This window comes from Podarcis filfolensis, assembly GCF_964270895.1.
Source record: "Podarcis filfolensis genome assembly, chromosome: 3".
Classification (NCBI taxonomy): Eukaryota; Metazoa; Chordata; class Lepidosauria; order Squamata; family Lacertidae; genus Podarcis; species Podarcis filfolensis.
The window spans coordinates 72,154,848-72,180,707 of record NC_139606.1 but is presented as its reverse complement, the minus strand read 5'-3'; the positions used below and the strand labels follow the sequence as shown (position 1 = coordinate 72,180,707).

General features: G+C 40.3%; 1 protein-coding gene across 18 annotated transcripts in view; it reads left to right on the top strand.

Annotated features, from left to right (window-relative positions):
- PDE10A (phosphodiesterase 10A) overlaps positions 1–25,860 on the top strand; it is a 183,791-nt gene that overhangs the window by 135,963 nt on the left and 21,968 nt on the right. For 12 of the 18 annotated variants that reach the window (XM_083605845.1, XM_083605842.1, XM_083605843.1 and 9 more), the window contains 8 exons: positions 4,176–4,296; positions 6,271–6,320; positions 9,448–9,588; positions 10,072–10,227; positions 10,591–10,641; positions 17,080–17,138; positions 20,952–21,003; positions 25,284–25,426. In XM_083605845.1, coding sequence (XP_083461971.1) covers positions 4,176–4,296; positions 6,271–6,320; positions 9,448–9,588; positions 10,072–10,227; positions 10,591–10,641; positions 17,080–17,138; positions 20,952–21,003; positions 25,284–25,426 — 773 coding nt within the window. Of the gene's footprint in view, positions 1–4,175; positions 4,297–6,270; positions 6,321–9,447; positions 9,589–10,071; positions 10,228–10,590; positions 10,642–17,058; positions 17,139–20,951; positions 21,004–25,283; positions 25,427–25,860 lie in introns of all 18 variants that reach the window. The other 6 variants (XM_083605857.1, XM_083605851.1, XM_083605846.1 and 3 more) reach the window with 1 other exon arrangement.

The window sequence follows — 25,860 nt, the reverse complement described above, 5'->3', positions numbered from 1 at the left end:
GAGGAAATCATTTGCATTATAGAAGGAACATGAGGTAAGGGATGGCTTAGGCAGCCACCATTTCTCTAGGGCCTTTTCAGTACTGGCCCTGACTTGGTGGAACGCTCTGTCACAAGAGACTAGGGCCCTGTGGGACTTGACATCTTTCTGCAGGGCCTGCAAGACGGAGCTGTTCCGCCTGGCCTTTGGTTTGGACTCAGTCTGACCCTTATGGTTTTGATCTATGGGCTACTTTTAGAATGAGGCTGCATTTTAAATTGCATTTTAACCTGTATTTTGAATTGGTTTTTCCCCCTATTATGTTTTTACTGTAATTTTACTGGTGTTAGCCGCCCTGAGCCTGGCTCTGGCTGGGGAGGGTGGGGTATAAATAAAATTTATTATTATTTATTTAAACTGCCCTGCTCAAACCGTTGTACTCTGGATCTGTGCATACTTCACAGGCACTAGGTTGGGGCAAAAGCAGCTGGGGGAGTTCCAGGGGTAACATGCCTGGTTAAAAACTTCCTTTCCCCCCTCCCAATCCCTTGTCAGCAAATCACCCCCTTCCAAGAGCATTTTGCAGTATAGAAGGAATGTCAGGTTAATGTCACACATGGCTGCAATGTAGTGTGCCGTTTCCCCCTAAATAATCCACACTGCTTTTGTTAACTTTGAATGAGGCCATTGTGTGTTCCAGAGTGCTGCTGTGAATACAGAAATCCCAGTGTATAATTCAAGGGCTCTCTGAATCACAGCCAGAAGAATTAATATTTCCAGATTTCTCATGCAATTGCATGTGGAGCAACATTTGAATCTATTAGGCTTAGCTAAGGAATGAGTGACACCAAATAGGTACCCAATCCTAAGTGATCTTCCTGAACTTTGTAACAAAGAACTGTACAAATTGTAACATTGGAAGGGACCTTGAGAGCCATCTAGTCCAACCTCTTGCAATGCAGGAATTCTTTGCCTATTGTTGGGCTCGAATTCAGAACCCTGAGATTAAGCTATCCTGAATTGCTTATAATTGGGTATCTACATTATATATGATTTTATGTATACTTGTGAAGGTAAAATTGGTGCTGATCCTTTACCATGTAAAGGTCTGATTAGTTTCTGAACTGAGACCTGCTCAAGTTATTTTTGGTTGTTGTGATTTACAGAACATATTCCTTTCAAATGCCAACTTGAAACATGGATAAGAAGAAATGGTATGCTGGAAATGTTGCAACATTGTAAACCATTTCCCAAATTATGCATATTCTGAGCAAATCACTGAATAAAAAGCATCATACTGTTTTGAAAAGTAGTTCATTGATGGAAATGACTTAAATTATTAAAAGTTTTAAAATGGAAATGTACTTAAAATTTTCTAGCTAAACCATTTCCCTGTGTGCCATAAAAACCTGACTAACAGTAAAAAGAAAAACTAGACTCTTAGTTCTTATTAAATCAGAGTGTCCTGCTATAATTTCTGGAGTGAGTTTGTCCAAGCAGTCTTTGTTCTACTGGTATGATATCACTGTCAATCTGAGCTGTAGGAGTCCTACTGTACGAATGCACTTAATCACAATATAAAATGCAGCCCCTCAAAAATGGAAAATACTTTCATGAGATTTTCTTTGCAACACACCTCTGCTCTTTCCAAGTAGAATGTTTTTGCATTTTCTGATTGATGAGTCAGGGAGTGGAAATTGCAGACATTTTCCCTTCCTTTCTTACCATGCTATAATCCCCTCTCTTTATTTATTTCTCCCATCTTAGCACAGAGCTTTCTAGACTACAGGTGGATCTCAGTTCACTGCTAAGGATTAGTTAGAGAAATATCAACATGAGGTGTTATTTTTCTGTAATTTTTGCAGTCATTTTAAGAAATACACATCTCACCTGATGCTGGTAATTTGAGATGCAGCTGTGTGAAATTCAGCCATTGAATGCTGCATGTATTTTATTTCCTATAGTTCCAGTTCTTTCCCCCTATGCCAAACTGAAGATAGCACTAGGAAAACTGTTGAAGTACTTCACTGATTGCTGTGGCATGCTTTCAATAAAACATTGCCATCTGTTGCTAGTAGTTCTCTCATGCGTTGCTGCTATATCTCTTTAAGGGCACATGGACACTATAAATGTTTACACTTTCTGGCTTCTTCAGGGGATCCTGGGAATTGTACTTCTGTGAAGTGAAGTGTTATTGTTTCCTAACTGTTGTGCTATGCTGTGTTGTGCTGGAGGAAATTACAACAGTGAGGCTGAAACATTCACAACAACTGACTGCAATCCTATAGTAACACCCATTGAAATTTATGCATAGGATAGTTCCATCAAGCAGGCTTAGGTTTTGCCATCTTTGTGAGAAAATATTGAAGACATATCATGGAGGAGAATGCATATATATTTTGAGAGAGACAAGTTGCTCATTTGGCAGTATGTGCTTGCTCACATTTCTTCCTTGGCATTCAGCCATATTTAGACTTGGTTACATGTGCCCTGTGGGTGTAGAATCTTCTGCTGTTGTGTATTATACATTAGAAGATGTGCACTTTTAAGTTATACTTGTCATTCAGCTCATCATCCTCAGTAAGTTATCTATAATGTATTTACTTGGGGTTTTCTTCCATAACTTTCAGCGGGCTATTTGTCTAACTCTTAATCTGAAGCTGAAATGTGAGGCAGGAGTGTGTTGCCCTAGGGCTTCATGTGGCCTCAGTCTAATTTCATGCATCCCTTGACATGGCAGGAAGAGAGAGAAAAGGGGATGAAAACAGAGAGGAATGGAGTGTCCAGGGATTTGTGTTTGACCCCCCCTCCACCAACTGAACTGGGAGGAGAAGGAGTGGTGACTCTATGACTGGCTGATGGGCAAGTCATAGACAGAAAGATGTGGAAATTATACTTTACTAATGTATTGCCTTGGCAATATGGAAATTTAAATTATGGTATTTTATTTCTCAGTACTATATATATATATATATATATATATATATATATATGTTGAAGACCATTTTGTGCTTTATCTGAAAATTTATCCTAAGCTCTAAATTTAGAATTGTAATAACGCTCCCTCTGTCTTGCTCTCATTAGCCTTTAAATGAAAACAGCACCTTTTTAAAACTTAAAAATGTCACTTTTTAAATACTCTTTGTTCTGCTGTCAAGTGTAAAAAGCACTCTTAATTTCATTTTATGATCTAATATTTCAGGTCCTTCACTCCTTTATCATTGTTAAGAAATGCAAAGAGGAACTTTTTCATGTAGTTATGAACAGCAAAGAAATTACCCTGAAAGTGTGGTTTAAATCATCTAAAAAATGGAAGCTTTTAAAATATATATATATATAAATGTTTTAATACACACACACACACATTTAGGCTGTTTAAAATTGAACAAGTACTTTAAAATTTTGTGCTCAGAAAGAATACTGTTCTTTTATTCTTTTACATGGATAGCTGAATTAGTTTAAGAAATTTTCACTTAATTTACAATAAGTTTTGACTATATTTGTTCATGTTAGATGTTAGTTTGCAGTTGAACCATGCACAGTTCAAAGAATTTGTGATCCTTGCTTTTAAAGGATCATAGGTTAATAGTTTTCAATATAAACCTGATATGGAAGTTCTGCCATGTAAGAAATCAATATATTGATTCTTCAGTTAGCATTGCCAAAATGTTTATCTGTGTAGGGCCTGCACACTGTAGGCAAACATAATTGGTTGGATCCAGTCTGTGGTCTACACTGAGCTAAGTGCAGTTCTGCAGGGTTTTCAGCCTTACCTGGAGATGCCAGAGATTAATCCTGGAATATTCTGCATGCAAAGCAAGGGTCCTGCCACTGAGCTGTGAGAGTTCTTTCTTTCTTTTTTCTTTCTTTAAATTATTATAATTATTATTATTATTTACTTCTGTTGTGCTAATAGAAAAGGAGAGTATCTTTAGGTTGTTGTGCTTCACCATTCCCTGACTTCCTTCTCCTTAAGCATTGACTTCACTTTCTCTTTTGGGTTTTCTGTTGCTTTAGATTAACCAACTATTGCTGCTGCTGCTGTATTAATAATTTTTATTAAAATTTAAACAATAAGAACACCAAACCTATTTCCAAAATAGGAGCTGTAAAACACCAAATCAAATAACGTCTGATCATATTGATTTTTCATAAAAGTTTTAATAGTTCTTCAATATGTGCTTGTTTTTCAATAGTACCAGAATCCTGATATCCAAGCAGTGGTATATGACCTGAACGGCTTTATAGAGCAGCGGATGGATATAGGAGGGCACAATCAACTGCTCTTATATGAATTGAGTAGCATCATTCGAATGGGTAAGAAAACATTTATTATGTTTATTATGTTGGATCCAAGATTCAAAGGTAGAAATATACAGTAAATGCTTCTGTATTTGACTGAATTACTAAACAAGCAGTGCACTTAAGGCTTAATGTTGGAAAGGTACTTTCAAATGTTTCAGAGTACAGAATATCTTCCAGTATTTGGCCAAGGAGTGCAGTCTGGGATTCCCCCTTTTCTTCCTAATGTCTCAACAAATGAAACTGATTTGTAAAAATGTTACATGGAAAAAATGCGAGAGAGAGAGACATTGCACATACTTTTGTAAATCAAGAAAATATTTAATAAAAATACATTTAAAAAAGAGTACTTAAGAAAACAAACACAGTATGCATTTTTTCCAGTTTTTCAAAAAAAATCAGTCCCTTACCCACTGAAACCCCTAGAAGAAAACTATTTCCCCCTCATATAATAATAATATAATATAATATAATATAATATAATATAATATAATATAATATAATATAATATAATATAATATAATAATAATTTATTATTTGTACCCCACCCATCTGGCTGGGTTTCCCCAGCCACTTTGGGCAGCTTCCAACAAAGATTAAAAATACATTAAAATGTCACACATTAAAAACTTCCCTTTTAAAAACAGGGCTGCCTTCAGATGTCTTCTAAATGTCAGGTAGTTGTTTATTTCCTTGACATCTGATGGGAGGGCGTTCCACAGGCGGGCGCCACTACCAAGAAGGCCCTCTGCCTGGTAGCTTTGCTTCTAACAGTGAGGGAACCGCCAGAAGGCCCTCAGCGCTGGACCTCAGTGTCCAGGCTGAATGATGGGGGTGGAGAAGCTCCTTCATGCAAAAAATCAAAACAACCCCATCCACCCACCTCTCCCTCTCAACTGATGACTACATATCTACAGAGCCTCTTGTCTATAGAGGCTACATGTGCATTTCTCCCTCCTCTCCCTGGTGCTTCTCACCCCCTCTCTCTCACACACATGGGTGTCTACAGGAATTTTTCGAGCAGGGGTATTTTCAGCAGAGGATAAAATGAAACACTGAAAGCTTGGATCAGGCTGATTTCCCATGGAAAAAATGTGAAGAATGGTGTCTGCGTTTTGCCTCCTGTCTCAGGTTCTAAAAATAATAGAAACTTACATAAAGGAAATAAAAGAAAGCTTGGCATCTAGGGATTATGGTTTATCCCAGGGTCACCAAAGAAAGGCCTTCATCCACATGCACCAGATCAGCAACCCCTGGTTTAGAGGGCAGTTGTGAAAAGTAGTTCATTGGGCGAGGTTGAAGATCATTGCATTGCACTTAAAGGAAAAAAAATGGAATACAAATGTAAACGATAATTATAATTAATAATAGGTGGAGCAAATTATTTTTGCATAACAGTTTTGTTCACATGATTCAGATTTTCATCTTGCTCTTACCTTTTTTCCGGCAATGCAAAGAAGAATGAGAATCAAGGCAGGTTGAAAAAGATTGCAGGTTTTTAACAGGAGCTGGTGGAATAATTAGTGATACGACAAGACTGATGGCTTTGATGGTAACTATACAAGACATTGAAAATCTCCCCCCTAGACCCGCCCCCACCACTGGAAGCTCTTTCTAGCTTTCAAAGTTTTGTCTTGTATTTTCAGTTTATACTTAGATATTCGCTCACTGAACAAAACAAGATCATTGTATAATTTGTTGTGTCCATAGCTAGGAGCTTACAAATAGAATGTTTTAACATATATTTTATGCCAGATTCCATTGAGAACATATTTTATGTAAACAGCATCACAGATGAATGTAATATGAATGCAATATTATGAATGTAATAAAGTAATTTTGTGTTATTCATCAACTTCGTTTTTAGTGAAGTATAGTTTAGTATAGTTCTTCATAAAAGATTAATAAAGAAAGCTAGCTGGGCATGCCCTATATAACCTCAGCAAGTATATCAGTCTTTTCCTTAATGTTTTAATTGTTCTTTGGCAGCTACAAATGCTGATGGATTTGCACTGTATTTCCTGGGTGAATGCAATAATGTAAGTATGTAAAGAACTCCCATCTGCAAGCCACTTAATGCAATGTACTGTAAAAGGTTTAACAGGGGTTAATCAGCTATTCATTGATTATAAGATGTGGTTCTGTAAATGCAGCTAACAATCTGTATTGATGAACAAATTGTTCTCTGCTGACCTACCAAAAGAATCTCCATTAATTAATAGCTTTGTTTAAATTTGTATTACTAAACCGGAAAAGGTCATGGGTTGACTTCTTGCTGCTGCCCTAAGTACACATACTTCCATTGAACTCCTTGGGATAGACCTCTGAGTTTAGGACTACTACTGTTTTCCTTTGATTGTGAAATTGCCAATTTTTCCATTTCTTTTCTTCATTAACATGATCCATCCCTTATCCTGGGGCTCATAAGTTACCTTAGGGGTATTTTTTGAGAAAAGCTATGAATTATTTTTGTGAAAGACCAAGCACGTGGTTTTCTCTGGATCACTTTGTCTACATCCTTGTTGATATTTTCAGGTAATGTTAATAACCTACATAGCATGGTCTTTTGCAAAAACCATGTTTCCTTTTATATACCCTATTTATCCACAGATCTAACAATTCTGCCATTAAAAGTGCTTGCCTCTAATTAAATTATGTTTCATAGGCCAACATCTTGTAGGAAGGCTTATTTTAATTTTGTTTAATCCCCTCCCCCCATGAATTCACATTTAAGTCCTTGAAGAACTATTGGGTATCTGCCCTCTAGTGACACCAATCTATTGGAGTTTGAAAGTTGATAACTTCTTCCTTTCTAAGAATTATTGTAAGTATTACCTCCCTGACAAATGGATGAGAATAGCAATGTAGCTATGAGATGGGTTCAGTAGTGGCTGGCGGGATGCTGTAGGCATGACTATGTTGCTGACTTGGCTTCTCAACACCACATGTGGCTGCCAGTTACTGAGATAAGGAGGGGCCAGGCACTGTGGAGTTTAGCAGAGTCAATCTTAAGCTCCTGCTATTACGTTCACACTGTGCTGAGCTCCCCACTGCCTTGGTCCTTTTCCTTCTGGTGATGGGCAGCAATGTGTGGCATTGGGAACCCAGATCAGCAACACAGCCCTGTCAGCCACTGCTGGGTAGGTTTCACCTTTCCGTATGTGTTGACATGATACATTTACTCTGAAAACGGTAGTAAGAAGCCAGAGAAACAATACATGCTTATGCTTTAAGGTGAATTTATTATGCTCTTATTCTAGAATACAAAACATTGAATTCTTACTTAATTCTACACAATGCGCAGTGCCACCTAGTGACTCTGCTAAACATTTTATGCCATGGAATAGCTTATAGCTGTCCCTTACTGAACCTAGTAATAGAAATTACTGTATTTCTTATGGGTTGAATTCAGAGAACCGCAAGTGGAACTATTCCTGCAGCAGGACTTTATTGGAACCTCCTCTGCATTGCAACCTTCTGCAACTCCCCAAAGCCACTCTTGGGGGCTGTGGGGCTTTCCAGGATGGTGTGGGAAGAGGCATTGGGGATGTACATAATGGAGAAATCAGCAGAATTTGGGGGTCTGCCTCGGACAAGTGAAAGTGTCTTTCCACGAATGCCAAACACCCTTAGACTCAAGCCAGAGTTACTTACTTTTCATGCATTTTTTGTCGGGGAGAGATTAGATGAGGCAAAACATTATTTGTTTAAGAACATAAGAAGATTCCTATTGGATCAGGCCAACCTGGTGCCCTTCACTTGCTTTGGGATACAAACCCCATCAGCCAATGATCAGGGATGATGGGATTTTCACCTGGAAGTTTGGGTAGGCTAAAGTATAGTTGGGCATAAAATTGGCACAAAATAGTTAGGCCATTGCTGCACTTCTGAAATCTGAATCTGAAGCATACAAGTACACTTGCTGGTGGTTTCCTGATCATGCCATTGTCATTGCACCAACCTACTCACAGCCGCACTCCTTGCTGACAGCCCAGCTCTTGCTGATGGTTTCTTTTATAGCAGAGCTTTCAGAGTAACTCACAATAGCCAGATTCATATGTAATACTAAGTTATGGTTTGTGCATGGTTTTTGTTAATAAACCATGTTTAAAGCTCAAGATGACCCACAGACAAACAGCCCTTAGCTTGTTACATCAAAGGTTGGTTTTTCTCTTCCCTGCCTATTCTGCACTTCCCACTTGATATGCTGTATGCCTTGGCATTATCCTAGTACTGGCATTGCCTCATTGTGTTGTCATCCCCATCTCCATGTGTTGGCTTTGCAAATGGGCAGGGAAATCCCCTTGGAACTCTTCAGCTGCTCTTGGCAATGGCTGCAGTCCACCAGAATCCCTCCTCTCCCCCCCCCACCCCTTGAAGAAACATCATATACATTCTCTTTAGCCAAGAAGCTCATTTCCTTCTTCCTTGGATCACACTGGGGTTGAAGTTTTTCCCAGCACAAGATCCAAAGCAGCATTATTCAGTACCATTCCCCACATCCCTCAGTGAAACAGTGCTTTTCTATGCAAGATTCAACCCTGCATTTCCCCAAAGTCTTTCCACCTCTCTTTTTATGGGTGAAGGGGATTGCTGGGCCCAAGTAGCAGTTTGTGGTAAGAAAGGAATAGAATAGAAGCATATGTGAGTAATAGTGCACTTACCCCCTAAGTATCTTAGTACAGAGGATGATAATCCTCTTCAAAAACAAACAAACACGGAGCAGAGTCCCAATTCTACCATGTTCTCTTACCTGACAGACTGTTTGGGGCGTGGGAGAAGTTCCTTTACAACTCAACCTGATTTTATTATAAAAGCAATGGCTGGGATTTTGAATTTGCTCCCATTGGCAAGAGTATTCCTTAAGCAGAATTCCATTTCTATGATGACCTCCATAGCAATTTTCCATCCATGCTTATTTTCATTTGGAGCGTTGCATCGTTTAGCAAAATCAGTTGAGTTGGAAAAGTTTCATAAGGACAAAATAGTGAATTAACCTTCCCCTGCCCCCAAATAACAATGCCGTATTTCAGCATTTCAAAAAATGTAAATGAATGTAAACTACTGATTTCAGGATTGTTCTAGTACCGTATAACATTATGATTACTATGGAAAGAGTCAAACATTTAAAATGCAGTTTTGTTTTTTTGTACTTCCTCCCATTAGAGCCTCTGTGTGTTCACGCCACCAGGAGTGAAGGATGGACAACCACATCTTGTTCCTGTGGGACCCATTATGCTTGGCACTACAGTATCTGCATATGTAGCCAAATCTAGAAAAACGTTATTAGTAGAAGATATTTTGGGGGTAAATTACTTTTTTAAAAAATAATGTCAGGCTGCAAATGTTTTCATACCTATGTGGGAGTGAGTTCTGTTCAGGCAAAGTGGATTGATTTAAATCATCAGTTCAATCAAGAAAAAAGAGGTTTCAAACAAGTTTCCCGGTAATTCTTCTTCATGTATTTCCTAAACAATGGTGCAATTTCTTTCCTGAAGTGGACCTAACCTCAGACCCTGAGCTGAATCAGGCAATCCCCAAAATGCAGGCTGTTTCAGAAAGAACAAAATCTATCCAGTTATAAATCAACATGGCCTAGCATTGATAGTGTGTTTATACACCCCTTTGCCAATGTTGAACAGAATCTGTAATACACCTGAAGGCTAGGCTGTGAGTTTGTCCTCAAGATTTCAACAGAGATATCCCAGATTTATAGACAAAACTGACATAACTTTAGCGATAAGGGAAAAAACCACACCATTAAGTTTAAAACTGTGCTTGCCTTCCCAGGATGAGCGGTTTCCCAAAGGTACTGGACTGGAATCAGGAACTCGCATCAAGTCTGTGCTTTGTTTGCCAATAGTTACTACACTTGGTGACTTGATTGGTATCTTGGAGCTTTATCGACACTGGGGCAATGACACCTTCCTCCTCAGCCATCAGGAGGTAAAGCCTAAATGTGATAGTGGGTATTTGAATGTTGCTATGGGGAAGGGATGAAGCCACTTTCATAACTGTGGATCAGATTTTACATTATTAATATCCACTGGGCCAAATCATTGATCTGGTTGACATATCACATCAAGCTGAAAATAAACTATGGTTGAAAGTAAACTGTGGTTGAATGTGAATGAGCAGCATGCTTGCACATGCTGGTTGAAAGTTACAATTCTACGATTCTGTGTAATGTGCAGCCAATTATGTTACTGCCAGCTATCGCCAGTGGAGGACTCAGAAACAGGGCATTGCAGGAGCAGAGTGGCTGGTCACTAATACAGTTCAGGAAATAAGGATTTTCTTTTGTTTCAGGTTGCAACAGCGAATCTTGCATGGGCTTCTGTAGCAATACATCAAGTAGAGGTAAGACCGTGGAAAAAGTTTTTGTTTTTTTAGGAAAGCAGTAAACAGATTCTAGGAATATAAAACATGATCAATCAGCTTTGTAATATCTGATTGATGTAAACTGTTTGACAACGTAATCAAGTTATATTTCATTATCTGTATTTCAAAAGGGTGTACAGATAACTTGCAACTTATGTGCATTTAATTTATGTACATTCAGCTTTACGCACTTGGCAAATTAGGGGGCAGGTATCCAGGAAAAGTGTTTCAGCAATTCCATCTGCCGTTGAGACCAATTTGTTTTGACTACATGCAATTTTGGCTTTAGGTGCTATCCCTGGAATGTAACCCTAGCATAAATTGAGAGTCATTCAATTACTTAATAATTACTTTTTGACTTGAACCCAGTTCACATCAAGCTCTCACCACACGAGATGCAAGTTTGGATGTGGACAAGTCAAAACATATATTTCTATGAGCATGACATGTGTGTGTCCTAAAGTTCAGTTTGAGCCTCCATTTTCCCAAGACCCACCCAATACTTTTAAAAATATTTTGGGTGATAGCCAGTGTTAGCCATACTCAGAGTAGACCCCAGGATTTATGTTATTACAATCCATTGATGTATGAAATCCTCCAGATTCAGAGTTTTACGCCGGGATGGGGAACTTTTTCTGGCTGGTGGGCCAGATCTTTATCTGCCAACTGCTTGTGGGGCAACTTAAAAACCCCACAATGTTTTATTGATTTGAAATGAATGGTACAACAGTCAGCATAACAGATGGCAATGTGTATATATAGCCAACAGGTACAACCAGGAGAAACTCGCAAAGTCAGTTAAAATGCACCTTTAACATAAAGTTTTTACAGTACTGCAACAAATATCCCCTTCATAATGTAAAGTGTGTTGCCAGAATTTGATAGGAAGTATTGTTCCTGTTAATAAAGCTAGGTTCTGGTGGGTCAAAACTGAGATGTGGGCAGGGTCGTTGTCTGTCCGTCAGACAATCTGACATAGTGACATCAGGTGATGCTGTGCTTTGAAGCCCCACTTGTCAGGACTTCAAACAGCAGCCCTTTGCAAGCAGCCCTGTTCTGCTCCTTAAACCTCCAAAAAATTAGAGGTTTAAAGAGTTTAAATTGTAGGTGGGTAATTCCATAGTAACTAACATAACATTGTAAACTTATTTATATAACATTATTTGGGTTAACATTAAACTCTTTGTGTGCTTACTGGAATGATTTTCCCTACTAAAATAATCAAGAAGCCAGGAAAATAATGGTAGATGCTGCTGCTAAAAGATTTTCTGGCAAATGAGCTGTGGCCAGCATAGAATCATGGAGTTGAAAGGGATCCAAGGGTCATCTAGTCCAACCCCCTGCAATGCAGGAATCTCAGCTAAAGCATCCATGACAGGTGGCCACCCAACCTCTGTTTATAAACCTCCAAGGAAGAAGAGTCCACCACCTCTTGTGGGAGTCTGTTCCACTGCAGAACAGCTCTTACTGTCAGAAAGTTTTTTCTGAATGTTTTGTCAGAATCTCCTTTCTTGCAACTTGAAGCCATTGGTTTGAGTCCTACCCTCCAGAGCAGGAGAAAACAAGCATGCTCCATGTGACAGCCTTTAAAATATTTGAAGATGGCTATCATATTTTCTCTCTTTTCCAGGCTAAACATACCCAGCTCCTTCAAGCGCTTCTCATAAGGCTTAGTTTCCAGACCCTTGATCATCTTGGTTGCCCTCCTCTGTACATGTTCTAGCTAGTCAACATCCATCTTAAATTGTGGTGCCCAGAATTGGACATAGTATTCCAAGTATGGTCTGACTAAGGCAGAATAAAGTGGTACTATTACTTCCCTTGATCTGGACAATATACTTTTGTTGATGCAGCCTAGAATAGCATTAGCATTTTTTGCTGCTGCATCACACTGTTGACTCATGTTAAGCTTATGGTCCACCAAGACCACTAGATCCTTTTCACATGTACAGTGGTACTTCGGGTTACATACGCTTCAGGTTACAGACTCTGCTAACCCAGAAATAATACTTCGGGTTAAGAACTTTGCTTCAGGATGAGAACAGAAATCGTGCTCCGGCGGCACGGCAGCAGCAAGAGGCCCCATTAGCTAAAGTGGTGCTTCAGGTTAAGAACAGTTTCAGGTTAAGAACGGACCTCCGGAACGAATTAAGTACTTAACCCGAGGTACCAGTGTACTGCTAGTAAGCCAGGTCTCCTCCATCTTATATTTGTGCATCTGGTTCTTTCTGCCTAAGTGCAGAACCGTACATTTGTCCCTACTGAAATTCATTTTGTTAGCTTGCACCCAGTTCTCCAATCTGTTCAGGTCATTTTGAATTCTGATTCTGTCTTCTGCAGCGTTAGCTACCCCTTCCAGTTTGGTGTCATCTGCAGATTTGATGAGTATCCCCTCAGTTCCTTTATCCAAGTCTTTTATAAAGACATTGAACAACAATGGGCCCAGGACAGAACCCTGTGGCACCCCACTTGTCACATTTTCCCAGGATGACAAAGAACCATTAATGAATACTCTTTGGGTTCGGTCAGTCAACCAGCTATGAATCCACCTAACATTTACCTTGTTCAACCCACATTTTACCGGCTTCCTTGCGAGAATATCATGGGGGACTTTGTCAAAAAGCCTTACTGAAATCAATATACACTATGTCCACAGCATTTCCCTGATCCACCAAGTTTGTAATTCCATCGAAAAGAAAGAAAAAGAAAGAAAGAAATCAGATTGGTCTGGCATGACTTATTTTTGAGAAACCCATGCTGGGTCTTAGTAATCACAGCATCCTTTTCTAAATGCTCAGGTATCGATGTCAAGCTCACTGGTCAGTAGTTACCTGGGTATTCCTCCCCCCCCCCTTTTTGAAGAGGGGGACAACATTTGCCTGCCTCCAGTCTGTAGGGACATCACCTGTTCTCCAAGAATTCTCAAAAATAATAGACAAAGCCCCTTTAGTACCCTTGGATGCATCAGGCCCTGAAGATTTGAATTCATTTAAAGTAGCTAGGTGTTCCCTTACTACCTCTTTTCCTATCTTGGACTGCAGCTCCCTCCTTACATCAGTTATTCTGTTCTCACCAGGTTGGGCATCGCTTTCCTTTTGGGTGAAGACAGAGGCAAAGTAGGTGTTGAGTAGTTCCGCCTTTTCTCTCACCCAATAGCATTTCTCCGTCTTCCCCACACAGAGGACCCACCACTTGCTTGTTCTTCTTACTTTGGACATAGCAGAAAAAACCTTTATAATTATTTTTAACCTCTTTTGCAAGCCTGAACTCATTCTGAGCTTTAGCCAGCCTGACTTCTCCCCTGCAGCTGTTGGCTATTTATGTATACTCCTCCTTTGTGATTTCCCCTTTCTTTCATTTCTTATAAATGCCCTTCTTAACTCTCGGCTCATCTGTATGCTCCTTATGCAGCCACACCGGTTACCTTAGATGCTTCCCACTTTTCTTTCTTCTTGGTATTGTCTACATTTGGGCCTTCAATATTTCTCCTTTTAGAAACTCCCATCCCTCTTGGACTCTCTTCTCATTAAGTATTTCTGAGCACAGGATCACACCCAGTAGCTCCTTCGGCTTTTTGAAATTGGCCTTCTAAAAGTCCAGAGTGCGTGTCTGACTACACTCAGTTTCCCCTTGCCTCTGTATCCTGAAACCCAGGAGAACATGATCACTTCCTCCCAAGTTTCCGAGCACTTCCACTTCATCGATCAATTTCCCTCTGTTGATGAGAACCAGGTCCAAGATCTCTTTGTTGGTGACAATTCACTGTCTCACGCACAAATGCCTTATAGCAAGACCCTGTGAAAATGACACTTTATTGTGCGTTTGCTGAAGGTCAGCAGCAAGTCCATTTGAGAAGTTGTAATGCCCATTGGAATTTAAACTTGGCTGTGGAAACCCCTCGTGATTCCCCCCCCCCTTTCAACCAACTTTTATATTTATTTGTAGGGAAGACAAATGTTAACAAAGTCCTTTTTGTGTTTTAAAGAAGAGGATTCTATATTGATGAACATAATATTGCCAGCACCTGGTCAACAAATTTTCTTTTCAATTTCCCTCAAACTCAACAACAACAAAGTTGCCCAGCTGGCACCAGTGCTTCAGTGGCTGTTTCTGCTTCAGTGCTTTCCTTCAGAATAATTACATTTACCATAGGGGCATCATCCCCTTTGTCTCTTCAGTTTAAAATATTTGAAAAAACCCCACAAACATTTACACTTCTGTTCAAAACTGCCTTCAGCCTTTTACAGGGTTGTACTGTTAAACTGAGGCTCAGCAAGAGGCCTTTGGTTCCTGAGGAGAATACCTGTATGTATAGATGAGCCTGGTTATTCAGTTCAGTTTAGCTAGGGAGATGAATCAGAATAAGACCGGCTCCTTGATAAATCTGAGAGGAAGCTGGTAGAAGCTTCTTCATGCTTCAAGAAAGCGGGTGAAGTGGGGAGTCCAGTAGAGAAATGCCAGTTCTGCCTTTTCTAAACCACACCCAGGTTGAAGTTACTTAGAAAGTTTAAACATACAATTATATTACCTATCTTCTAAAAGCATTAACATATGTCCACCTTCCCCTTGTCTGACTTGTCTTTCAGAGGGTAAGCTTCTTGAGGGTCGGGACCTGTCTCTTTTTGTAAAACTCTGTAAGGTGCCCTGCATTGATGGTATGGTACAAATAATAAGGCCTAATAATTATTAAACTCTTAGGAAAACAATTACGACAACCCTAAAAAGGGATTTAAGTGACAAAATCACAACACATATATTCTATATAAGTTGTGCACATTGTGGTGTTATGTTGCTTGTAGGAATTGCTGCACATAAAACATCTGATAGGTAACATCTCAGCACATTTTCTTGATGCTAACATCTTAAGGAAGAGCATAAAGTTATTTTCATTTGTTGAGGGAGGAGGGAGTATGTGTTCTTCTGACTACATACCCATCCAGTATAAGTTTTATTGGTTTAAGTTCATCTGATTTTATTCAGTGCATGAAGTTTCTTCTCAGTTGAGAAGAGAATGAGAAAGCAAAACTGTCAGTACAATAAAAAGGTCATTAACCTATTGTCTATTTTCTTGGAGAGGTCTTTAACTGAATATTAGGGAAAAAAATGAGAGAAATTCTGAGTCATCTTGCACGTCATGTTTCTGGTTGTTTTACTCACATGTAAAATGCCATTTTGAAAAACTTTTGTCAGATGATGAAATTTTGGAAAACTATCTTTAAAATGATATAGAACATGTTAACTACATATGAAAATGAAAGATAGGTCTGTAAGTTGACATTGTCATGGAATTACCCAAGTTTAAAGAGCAGGGCAGGCTGTTTGCAAAGGACTTTAAAGCAGCCCCATGCTGCTCTTTGAACCTCTGGCTTTCAGAGATTCAAAGAGCAGTGTTGGAAGAACAAAACAGATTCCGTTGAGCAAGGTGCTCTCCCACTGCACATTGGTTGATGGGCAAGTGGAAGTGTGCCTTGCACCAGCAAAGGAAAAACCGGAAACTCACTTTAAGTTCCTGTTTGTCCCTTTAAGCACTGCCCATACCAGCCTCACACCTGATGTCATATATGATTTCAGATGCAGGGCAGATAGGTATGGCTTCTCCAGAATGGCTGCACAAACTAAATGGGGAGATTTGGCAGGTCATGCTAGTGTTTCCCCACACCTAGTCTTTGCTTAATCATGAACTTAGCTCTCTGTCACTGAATCAGTGAGATTTAAAAACCCAAATGGTTCTTAACCCTCACAAGTGCTTTCCTCTTAGGGACAATCAAAATCCTTTGCCTGCACCATGAAAACTTCTGTAACTCACTTTTCTTCCCAGCTACTCCCACCAGTTTAGTATATATATATTTTTATAAAATCTTCCAAACTCAGTTTTTTAAAATCTAACCAAATCTGAGAGAGCTACCATGAACTTGGCAATGGTGGTAAGTGATGTAGGCCTGAGTCTGCCTCTTTCTTTTAAGAACCCAGAACATGTACATACTACTCAGCCAAAGGATTTGAGGTAAAGCTTATTTACCTCAGTTATTGCTTGTCTTAGATGTTGTTTATATAAGATGAGTAAATGGGGGGAAAGACAATCTTTCTTAGGCAGAAAATTGAACACTTTACCTGTCTGAGCAGGTTAGTAGAACTGACTGTGAGCTGGTATCCTAGGTTTCTGCATTCAGAGTTTATATGCAGAGGAGGGCACAAACAGTAAAGTCTTCAGGCTCACAGTGTAAGAGCTGCCATTTTAGACAATTAGAAAAATACAATAAATCCGAGTTAGCATATCTGTAAACACAATAAATCTAAAGCTAAAGATGTGTATATGTATGTGTATATATATCTAATTTTAGATAGCATATATACTCCATACTTTTGAATGTAACCTTTTGCTTACATAAGCAATAGTATTTCAAATGTTCTGGTCAGGTATCGAAGGGCCTCGCTAAGCAGACTGAATTGAATGACTTCCTGCTTGACGTTTCAAAGTAAGTCACACTTACAACTCATTCTCAGTTAGTTGCATGAAATATGTGTGATGGAGAATCATGGAAGGTAGTTAGCAAATGTCATGTCTTGTTACCGCTCTTAGTATATTACCAGCTGGTATAGAAAGATAAGCACTGAAATCTTATGCACACTTACATGGAAGTAAGTCCCATTGAACTCAGTGGAACTTACTTCTGAGTAGGCATGCATAAGACTAGGTGTAAACTATGGCGGAAGAAACATTAATTCTAACTTGTTATTTATCCTGGTTTCAGTAACGGAGTGCATCTATCTGCAAAAGTCTTAGCAATAAATAAATAAATTGTACATAAACAGCAGGAAAATATAAATTCTTCATAAGAATGATTTTGTGCACTATGTTACTCTTGTGGAAAGCAAATGTATGCATTCGGCATTGACCTCAGGATGTTTTCTACAAGGTTTAGGAATGGATGTTAAATGATGATAGTTCTTACCCAGACAGAAACACTGTCTTACATTTCTTCTTTCTTATCAGTCTGAATGTCACACAAAAAGGTACACAATTTTTGGAATAATATCTGCTTCTTGGAAATATTGAATTCTAATGGCCAGTGATGCTTGAGAATGTGGAACATTCAAAGCATCTTTTGTTAATACATCTGGTGCTTATCTGTTAGTGACTTTGGGTGTCTGGGACAGCTACTATATATTAATCAGGGAGAGAGAGCTGCTGTAGTAGCTTGTGGAAGCAAGGTCAGCTTGTTTTTCCAGTCATGCTGCACCTGGCTTTAGGAGGGAATATTTGCTGGTGTGCTCACAGAACCAGGTATAGAGAAGCCTGCTGTCAGTGTCCTGCGGCCAATGCAAAGAGGAAGAGGATATTAAAAATGAAATAAACATTGCCTATATGATTGTACTTAAAAAGTCATTTGGAGGTGGTGTAATTTGGAAAAATATATATGTTATAATAAGCCCAGCACATGGAAATTGCTGAAGGCAGCTGAAGCAGTTTCTTTAGCAAGATAAAAGAAGATGGATAGCTTGGTCAAGTGTAGCTTATATGGGTGAAATGTTAAAAAGAATCACATATGTTTGACTATCATCTTATCTACTGGATTGAATAATAATAATAATAATAATAATAATAATAATAATAATAATTTATTATTTATACCCCGCCCATCTGGCTGGGCCTCCCCAGCCACTCTGGGCAGCTTCCATAGAAACCAAAAATACAGTAAAATATCACATGTTAAAAACTTCCCTGAACAGGGCTGCCTTAAGATGTCTTCTGAATGTCAGGTAGTTGTTTATCGCTTTGACATCTGCTGGAAGGGCATTCCACAGGGCGGGCACCACTACCGAGAAGGCCCTCTGCCTGGTTCCCTGTAGCTTTGCTTCTCGCAATGAGGGAACCGCCAGAAGGCCCTCGGCGCTGGACCTCAGCGTCCGGGCAGAATGATGGGGGTGGAGACGCTCCTTCAGGTATACTGGACCAAGGCCATTTAGGGCTTTAAAGGTCAGCACCAACACTTTGAATTGTGCTCGGAAACATAGTGGGAGCCAATGTAGGTCTTTCAAGACCGGTGTTATATGGTCTCGGCGGCCGCCCCCAGTCACCAGTCTAGCTGCCACATTCTGGATTAGTTGTAGTTTCCGAGTCACCTTCAAAGGTAGCCCAACGTAGAGTGCATTGCAGTAGCCCAAGCGGGAGATAACCAGAGCATGCACCACTCTGGTGAGACAGTCCGCAGGCAGATAGGGTCTCAGCCTACGTACCAGATGGAGCTGGTAAACAGCTGCCCTGGACACAGATTTGACCTGTGCCTCCATGGACAGCTGTGAGTCCAAAATGACTCCCAGGCTGCGCACCTGGTCCTTCAGGGGCACAGTTACCCCATTCAGGACCAGGGAATCCTCCACACCTGCCCGCCTCCTGTCCCCCAAAAACAGTACTTCTGTCTTGTCAGGATTCAACCTCAATCTGTTAGCCGCCATCCATCCTCCAACCGCCTCCAGACACTCACACAGGACCTTCACCGCCTTCACTGGTTCTGATTTAAAAGAGAGGTAGAGCTGGGTATCATCCGCATACTGATGAACACCCAGCCCAAACCTCCTGATGATCTCTCCCAGCGGCTGCATGTAAATGTTGAAAAGCATGGGGGAGAGGACAGAACCCTGAGGCACCCCACAAGTGAGAGCCCAGGGGTCTGAACACTCATCCCCCACCACCACTTTCTGAACACGGCCCAGGAGGAAGGAGCGGAACCACTGTATGACAGTGCCCCCAGCTCCCAGCCCCTCAAGACGGTCCAGAAGGATGTTACGGTCGATGGTATCAAACGCCGCTGAGAGATCCAGCAGAACTAGGAAACAGCTCTCACCTTTGTCCCTAGCCCGCCGGAGATCATCAACCAGTGCGACCAAGGCAGTTTCAGTCCCATGATGAGGCCTGAATCCCGACTGGAAGGGATCCAAATGGTCCGCTTCTTCCAGGCGTGCCTGGAGTTGTTCGGCAACTGCTCGCTCAATCACCTTGCCCAAGAATGGAAGATTTGAGACTGGGCCATCGTGGCTGCATCTAAAGATGGTTTTTTAAGAAGCGGTTTAATAACCACCTCTTTCAGTGGGTCTGGGAAGGCTCCCTCACGGAGGGAAGCATTCACCACCCCACGAAGCCCATCGCCCAGTCCTTCCCGGCTAGCTTTTATAAGCCAGGATGGGCAAGGATCCAGGAGACAGGTGGTTGGTTTCACTCGTCCAAGCAGCCTGTCCACATCCTCGGAGGTAACAGATTGGAATTGATCCCACTCAACTTGACTAGACAGAATTCTAGCACTCTCCCGCCCTGGCCCTGCTCCCACGGTGGAGTCTACTTCTTCCCGAATCTGAGCGATTTTATCTGCAAAAAACTTTGCAAAATCATTGCAGGAGAACATGTGGCCCGTACTGGGCCCCGATGTTGCAGGTGGTTCTGCTAAATTGTGAACCACCTGAAAAAGTCTCCTGCTGCTGTTTTCTGCAGATGCAATAGAGGCGGTGAAGAATTTCTTCTTCACCGTCGCCATCGCCACTTGGTAGGCTTGACGTTGAGCTCTAACCTGTGTCCGGTCAGATTCGGAATGAGTTATCCGCCACCGGCGCTCTAGCCGTCTCAACGATTGTTTCATTGCCCTCAGATCCGTGGAAAACCACGGGGCTGTCCGGGCTCCATGCAATCGGAGAGGGCGCTTCGGATGATTATACATCTGCTCTGAACCTTTGCTTAATTGAAGGATCCCCCATCTAGTCTGGTACAGAAGTTGGAATTTGCAGCTTAGGCAAGAGTGATCTGGGTTCAATTCCCTGTTCACTTAGTTACCTCCTTATCTTTTAGTTTACATCATAGGATTGTTGTAGGGGCAACATTTTTGCTGCTGTGAGCTTCTTGGAGGAAGAATAGGAAGAATGTGATAGATAAGTACCCCCATGTAAAACAAACAGATGGTGGGTTGTTTGGCTTTGTCAGCACTGGCCAATTCTATAGCACTGCCAAAGATGACAAATCAAGTTTTCTGTTAGTTCTGTGTGCATGGATCCAATCCATTTTAGAATCTACCAGTAAAGCTCCAGTTGCCATATGTAGTCCTTGAAGGTGCACATAGGGCACAGTCGAGCAAGATGATCAATGCATACAAGCCTATGCAGGGAGAAGATTTATGTGGTATGGTTTCATAAATAGATGATAACCTATTGTTTTATCAGTAAATGAAAACCAGCATGGGTCATTGTGGTAGTGAAATCTATAAATGATGTTATTAATAAGAATTCCACCTATTATTCTGCAGAACCTATTTTGATAACATTGTCGCAATAGATGCTCTACTTGAAAATATCATGGTAATGTATCTTTTCCTCTAATGTCAACATTACACCTTACTTTTCAAGTCTTCCTCTTTGAAATCTAGTTTATATACTGTGTCCTGATTGTGTGTCTGTTTCAAATCAGTGCATGTTCGAAGTATTACTTTTTGGAAGATTTAGATATAAATTATTTTTAAAATTGTGTAGTGCTATTGTAAAATAATTTGATTTGCTAATTGATATTTTTTCACTGCCATTACGTAGTGAGATCTCCAAGAGAATGTGAAGCAAGCAACCCTGGTGCTAATTGACAGTTGTTTAGCATGAATGTGTGAACATGCAGGTTCCTGGAAAGGAGGTTGCAGATGGCTTGCTCCAGTCCTACTGCTGCTGTGAGCTAAGCCATGGTTTAGCTTGGTGTGTTACCTGAACCTAGGCTCATGGTTTGTCTGGCAGAGACAAACTACGAGCCAGGGGTTCATACAATGCACCAAGCCAAACTATGGCTTAGCTTCCAGCAGCAGGAGGACCAACCAGAGGAAGAGCAAAGCAGCCACAATCTCCTCTCCAGGAGCCTGCACCTTTCTGCTCTGCCATGGTTTGGCTTTATGTTAAGTGTGAACTGAGCCGGTGGCTTGTCAAATGCCACTTAAAGAGCTTTGGAAACTTTATAGCTCACATTCTCAGGGCCAAACTACTTATGGTGCTTCATACATAACTTATAGTTGCATGGATATTTTAAAAATAGTAAATAGGTGCTGCTGTGGGCCCAACTGGGGCAGACTGTGGGGAGGGGTGTTAACTCTAGTTCTCTGCCACAATTTCCATGAAAATTCTCCCTCTGCCACCCAAATGCTACTAGCCTGAGGAGGAAAACTTGGTTTCATTTTGAAAGGTTTTTGTGTAGAGCAAAACAAGTCCATTCTGTGTTCTGTCAAAACTCTGAATGTAGTCTGTAATCTGCTCTGGGCACTCCACCTTTCTTCACGTAGGCTCTGAGCTTTCAATAGCAGGTGTGGAGAAAATTGCCACTGCCACATCCCTGCACCAGAGGCATTGCCCATGAAAAGCCCTGGCCAGCCTGGGTATGTTTTTCCAAGGTAATATATTAAAACCACAAGTCAAAGAGCCAATCCTTAGGGAATACCGTACTGAAAACTGAGTGTTCATGCCTACAGCTTGTTTCAGATTGCACGTAGCTTCCAGGCTGCTAATGTCAAAAACACCACATTGTCATGTCAGAGGCCTCAGGTCATGCAAGTCACCAGCTTCACACAGCTCAGGATGTCCACCTCAGATGCTCCAGAAGGCATTAGTGATTTGTTATGGCAACAGTGACGGGTGGAAAATAGTGTTTGTGGATGAGATAAAGGGGCATAAATCAGATTGATAACATGTTGGCTCAGTTTAGTGTGTGTTTATTTGTCATATTGAGTGATATAGTTCTGCCCATGGCAGCTACCACAATGCACCTTTAAAGACCAAGTCATTAACTGTAGTTCCTTGAAAAAGCAATCTTTTTTTTTTAATCGGAAGGCTTTATTAATGATTATTTCATCTTAATATGCTAAATCTCAGCAATCCATGGTTATTTTAGGTTTTGTTGTTTGTCACGGAAATAAGTCATTTATTTTGAAGGGACGCTATACTGTGTTGCCTCACTGAGTAGCTATAAGTGTAAGTTAGAAACAAGGTTGAAATCCATTCCTTTAGAGAAGATAAGGAAGAAAACTGGTTCACAAGTCGTTTGAGCGGATTTGTCTGGGATGGCAACCCTGTGTGCACTTGAGAACTCATAACTGGGTAAACATAGACTTGAGCTGCATGGGTGATCTAGAAGTTCTAGAATTTTTGCAAAGTGAGGTCCTCAGCTAAGAGCCATTAGAAAGTTAATCTTCAGCAGCAACTCACTAATTGCTGTTGGCTACTCTATGGCTCCAAGGGAGGAGAGGAAAAGAAAGATATCTTAGTCTCACCTCTCTGCCAGGACTGTGTGTGCTTTCATCCAAACAAAATATTCTATTGTAGTTGAATTGTACGAAGCCTGCACATTACATGGGAGATCCGTGACTGGAATGGCTTACGCTTTTTATACTGAATTGCACCTAGCAGGGTTTATAACTTTTCTTGAAGCAGTAGAGTTGGGGGAGAGGAGTTGTTCAACATTTTTCCTCTGTGCCATTTCCCCAGTTATCCCATGGTGTTCCAGAGAGTACCCGTCTTGGCCCCTGAGCTGTTTTAACATCTTCATGAGATTGCTAGGTGAGGTTGTCCAAAGTTTTGGAGTGAAGTGCCAACAGCATACACTGAGGAAACTCAGTTCTATTTCTTTTAAGGCTTGGCCATGTATCTTATTTTCGCAGAACCGTTAATGTGCTGTGAAAGTGGGGTCAGGCATATTCAGTGGCTTTCAGGGGGTGGGAGAATTATAAGAACTTTTGGTTGGGGTGGGCCTACCTTTTAAAGACAAGGTGCCCGAGGGTTTTTTCTTTTTCTCAGAAAAAATGCTTTGTTGCCACTTCACGCGGTGGCTTGGCTGCCCTCAGCAGCCTAGTGGCGTTCCTTTTGTAATTTGGGACATAGTGTCCCATGGGAACGACGTGTCCTGGTGCTTGTGACTGGAAAGAGGGCCTTTTAAGTGATGGTCCCCTAGTTGTGGAATGTCCTTGGTAAGGAAGGCACCAATGTTATTACTATTCAGAAGACAAAGCAAAACCATGGGTTTTAGTGACTGGCCATTGATATTTTGACTGCCTTTATGAAATCTTTTGCTGCTGTTCTGGTTTTATCTAATTGAATGGCTACACAGCATTTTCCTTGTTCTCCTATCTACTTATTGTTTTGATGCTTCTTTTGATTGTTGTACTTTTTTGTAAACTGTTTTGGACAGGAATTAATATACAAGTGGCCTAAAACAGTTTTAAATAAATAAAGGCAGAGAAACAGCAGCTAGGCATAAAAACTCACTTTCAACATAGACCTTCTCTGAGGATCTGCTTTCTGACTTGTGTTTTATATATTACTTGGGGAAACAATGGCATAATTCACTAATACTACAAAACCTGGAGATGAGATGTATAGCTAGATAGTATTTCTCTCTGAAAAAATACTCTTATGCTCTTCAAATTGACACTCATAACTTCTTTGAGTGGCCTAAAAGTATACTCAGGTTTATGCCACAGTGGCCTGAATCAAAAGATCTGTAAGCAAAGTTCTACTCATGGAAATCTGCTGCTTCCTGAAGGAAGAGACACTTTTCACCAATTCCACCCCCAACAACTGTCTGTGCCCTCACCCCAATCTTCTGTGGGGAGATAAGAATCCCTTCAAAATAGCATAGAAAGTGGCATAGAAGTGTGAAGAAGAATCAACAAAAAATGCCTCCCCCAAATTCCATGAATGAAAGCCTTTGCTTGATATGCACTCCATCTATTCACAGAAATTGTTCTCCATATTGAACCCAATATATTTACTATTCTCTAGATAGTAATGTTAGAACTTTCCTGTGTTTTTGTCCAAATAAGCTGCCTAAATGTAATAGAAAATATTTTTTTAAAAATAAATAAAGCTTTCTACTAAAGCAGACTAAAATGACCAGAAGCTAGGATATCATACAGACCCATAACTGCTACTTTTGAGTAGTTCAAGCTTCTGGAAAATGTACCAGTTTTGTTCTCCACTAATAATCTATAGAAGAGTCTTTATTTACCTCTAAATTCATCCCAGATTTTAAAATTTGTTTCGTGCTTTCTAAAGCACCTATCATTTCCTCTTGGAACCTTCCTTTCCCATTCTCCACAAACTCGAATATCCCAGGAGGTGCTTAAGAAAGAAGTTACTCCATCTTTATTGTCAGAAGAAGAAATAAATATATTTTAATTATTTTTATATAACAATATTTATATACCACTTAATGATAATAATTCTCAAGTGGTTTCCATAAAATAATGTAAAGTATTTATAGGAAAATTCAACAGACTTTAAAAGCAAGTAGAAACAATAAAATTATGATTATTTAAGTAAAATCAAAATTTCACATCTGGATAGGCTTGCATAAAGGATTTTTTTAAAATAGCAGACATCAATGACAATACAGTGAAGCTTCAGGCTATTTTCATGAGTAGAGATAAATTATTACAATCAGTGTACGAAAAGAAATATGAGTTACAAATTACTTAACTTTATAATTAAAGTAGCAACAACTATGCATTTTATAGGGTTTATTAAAGTATAGTTAACTAACTTTTGAAATATAATACAGACTTTGTCTAAGCCCACTGTGATTAATTAATATTAGCTCTGTTCTTTATCTGTAGATATATGCAAAAAACTTGGTGAATGCAGATCGCTGTGCGCTTTTCCAGGTAGATCACAAGAACAATGAATTATATTCAGATTTATTTGATATTGGGGAGGAACATGATGGAAAACCTGTCTTCAAGAAGACCAAAGAAATACGGTAAGACTAGTGAGTTGACTATTCTTACATGCCAATTTTAATCTGTTCCATTTCTGTGTATATTTACAATTTTTGCCACACTGATATTATTCTCATGAGGATTTGCCTCTCCAGAGGTAGTTCTTTTGGCCACCTTTGGTCCCTACCCTGCACTCATCTCTCACCTGTAGCTCCTTGAAGCTGTCAGCATCTGACAGTGGCCAGACCCCTGGAACAGCTTTGACTGGCTAGCTAAACCAGGTGAGGGTAGCTGATGGGTCTGAAACCCTGGGTGAGATAGGGACTTGAGTGGACAAGACTAATAGTTGGTCCTGTTGTCAAGAAAGTAGTTTGTGTATGTGTTGTAGAGGGAAATCAGGGGCAGTTGGGGCCACTGAGAAAGTACCTGGGAAAGTAGCCTATCTAGGAGAAGGAAAACTCTGGTCCTAAACCTC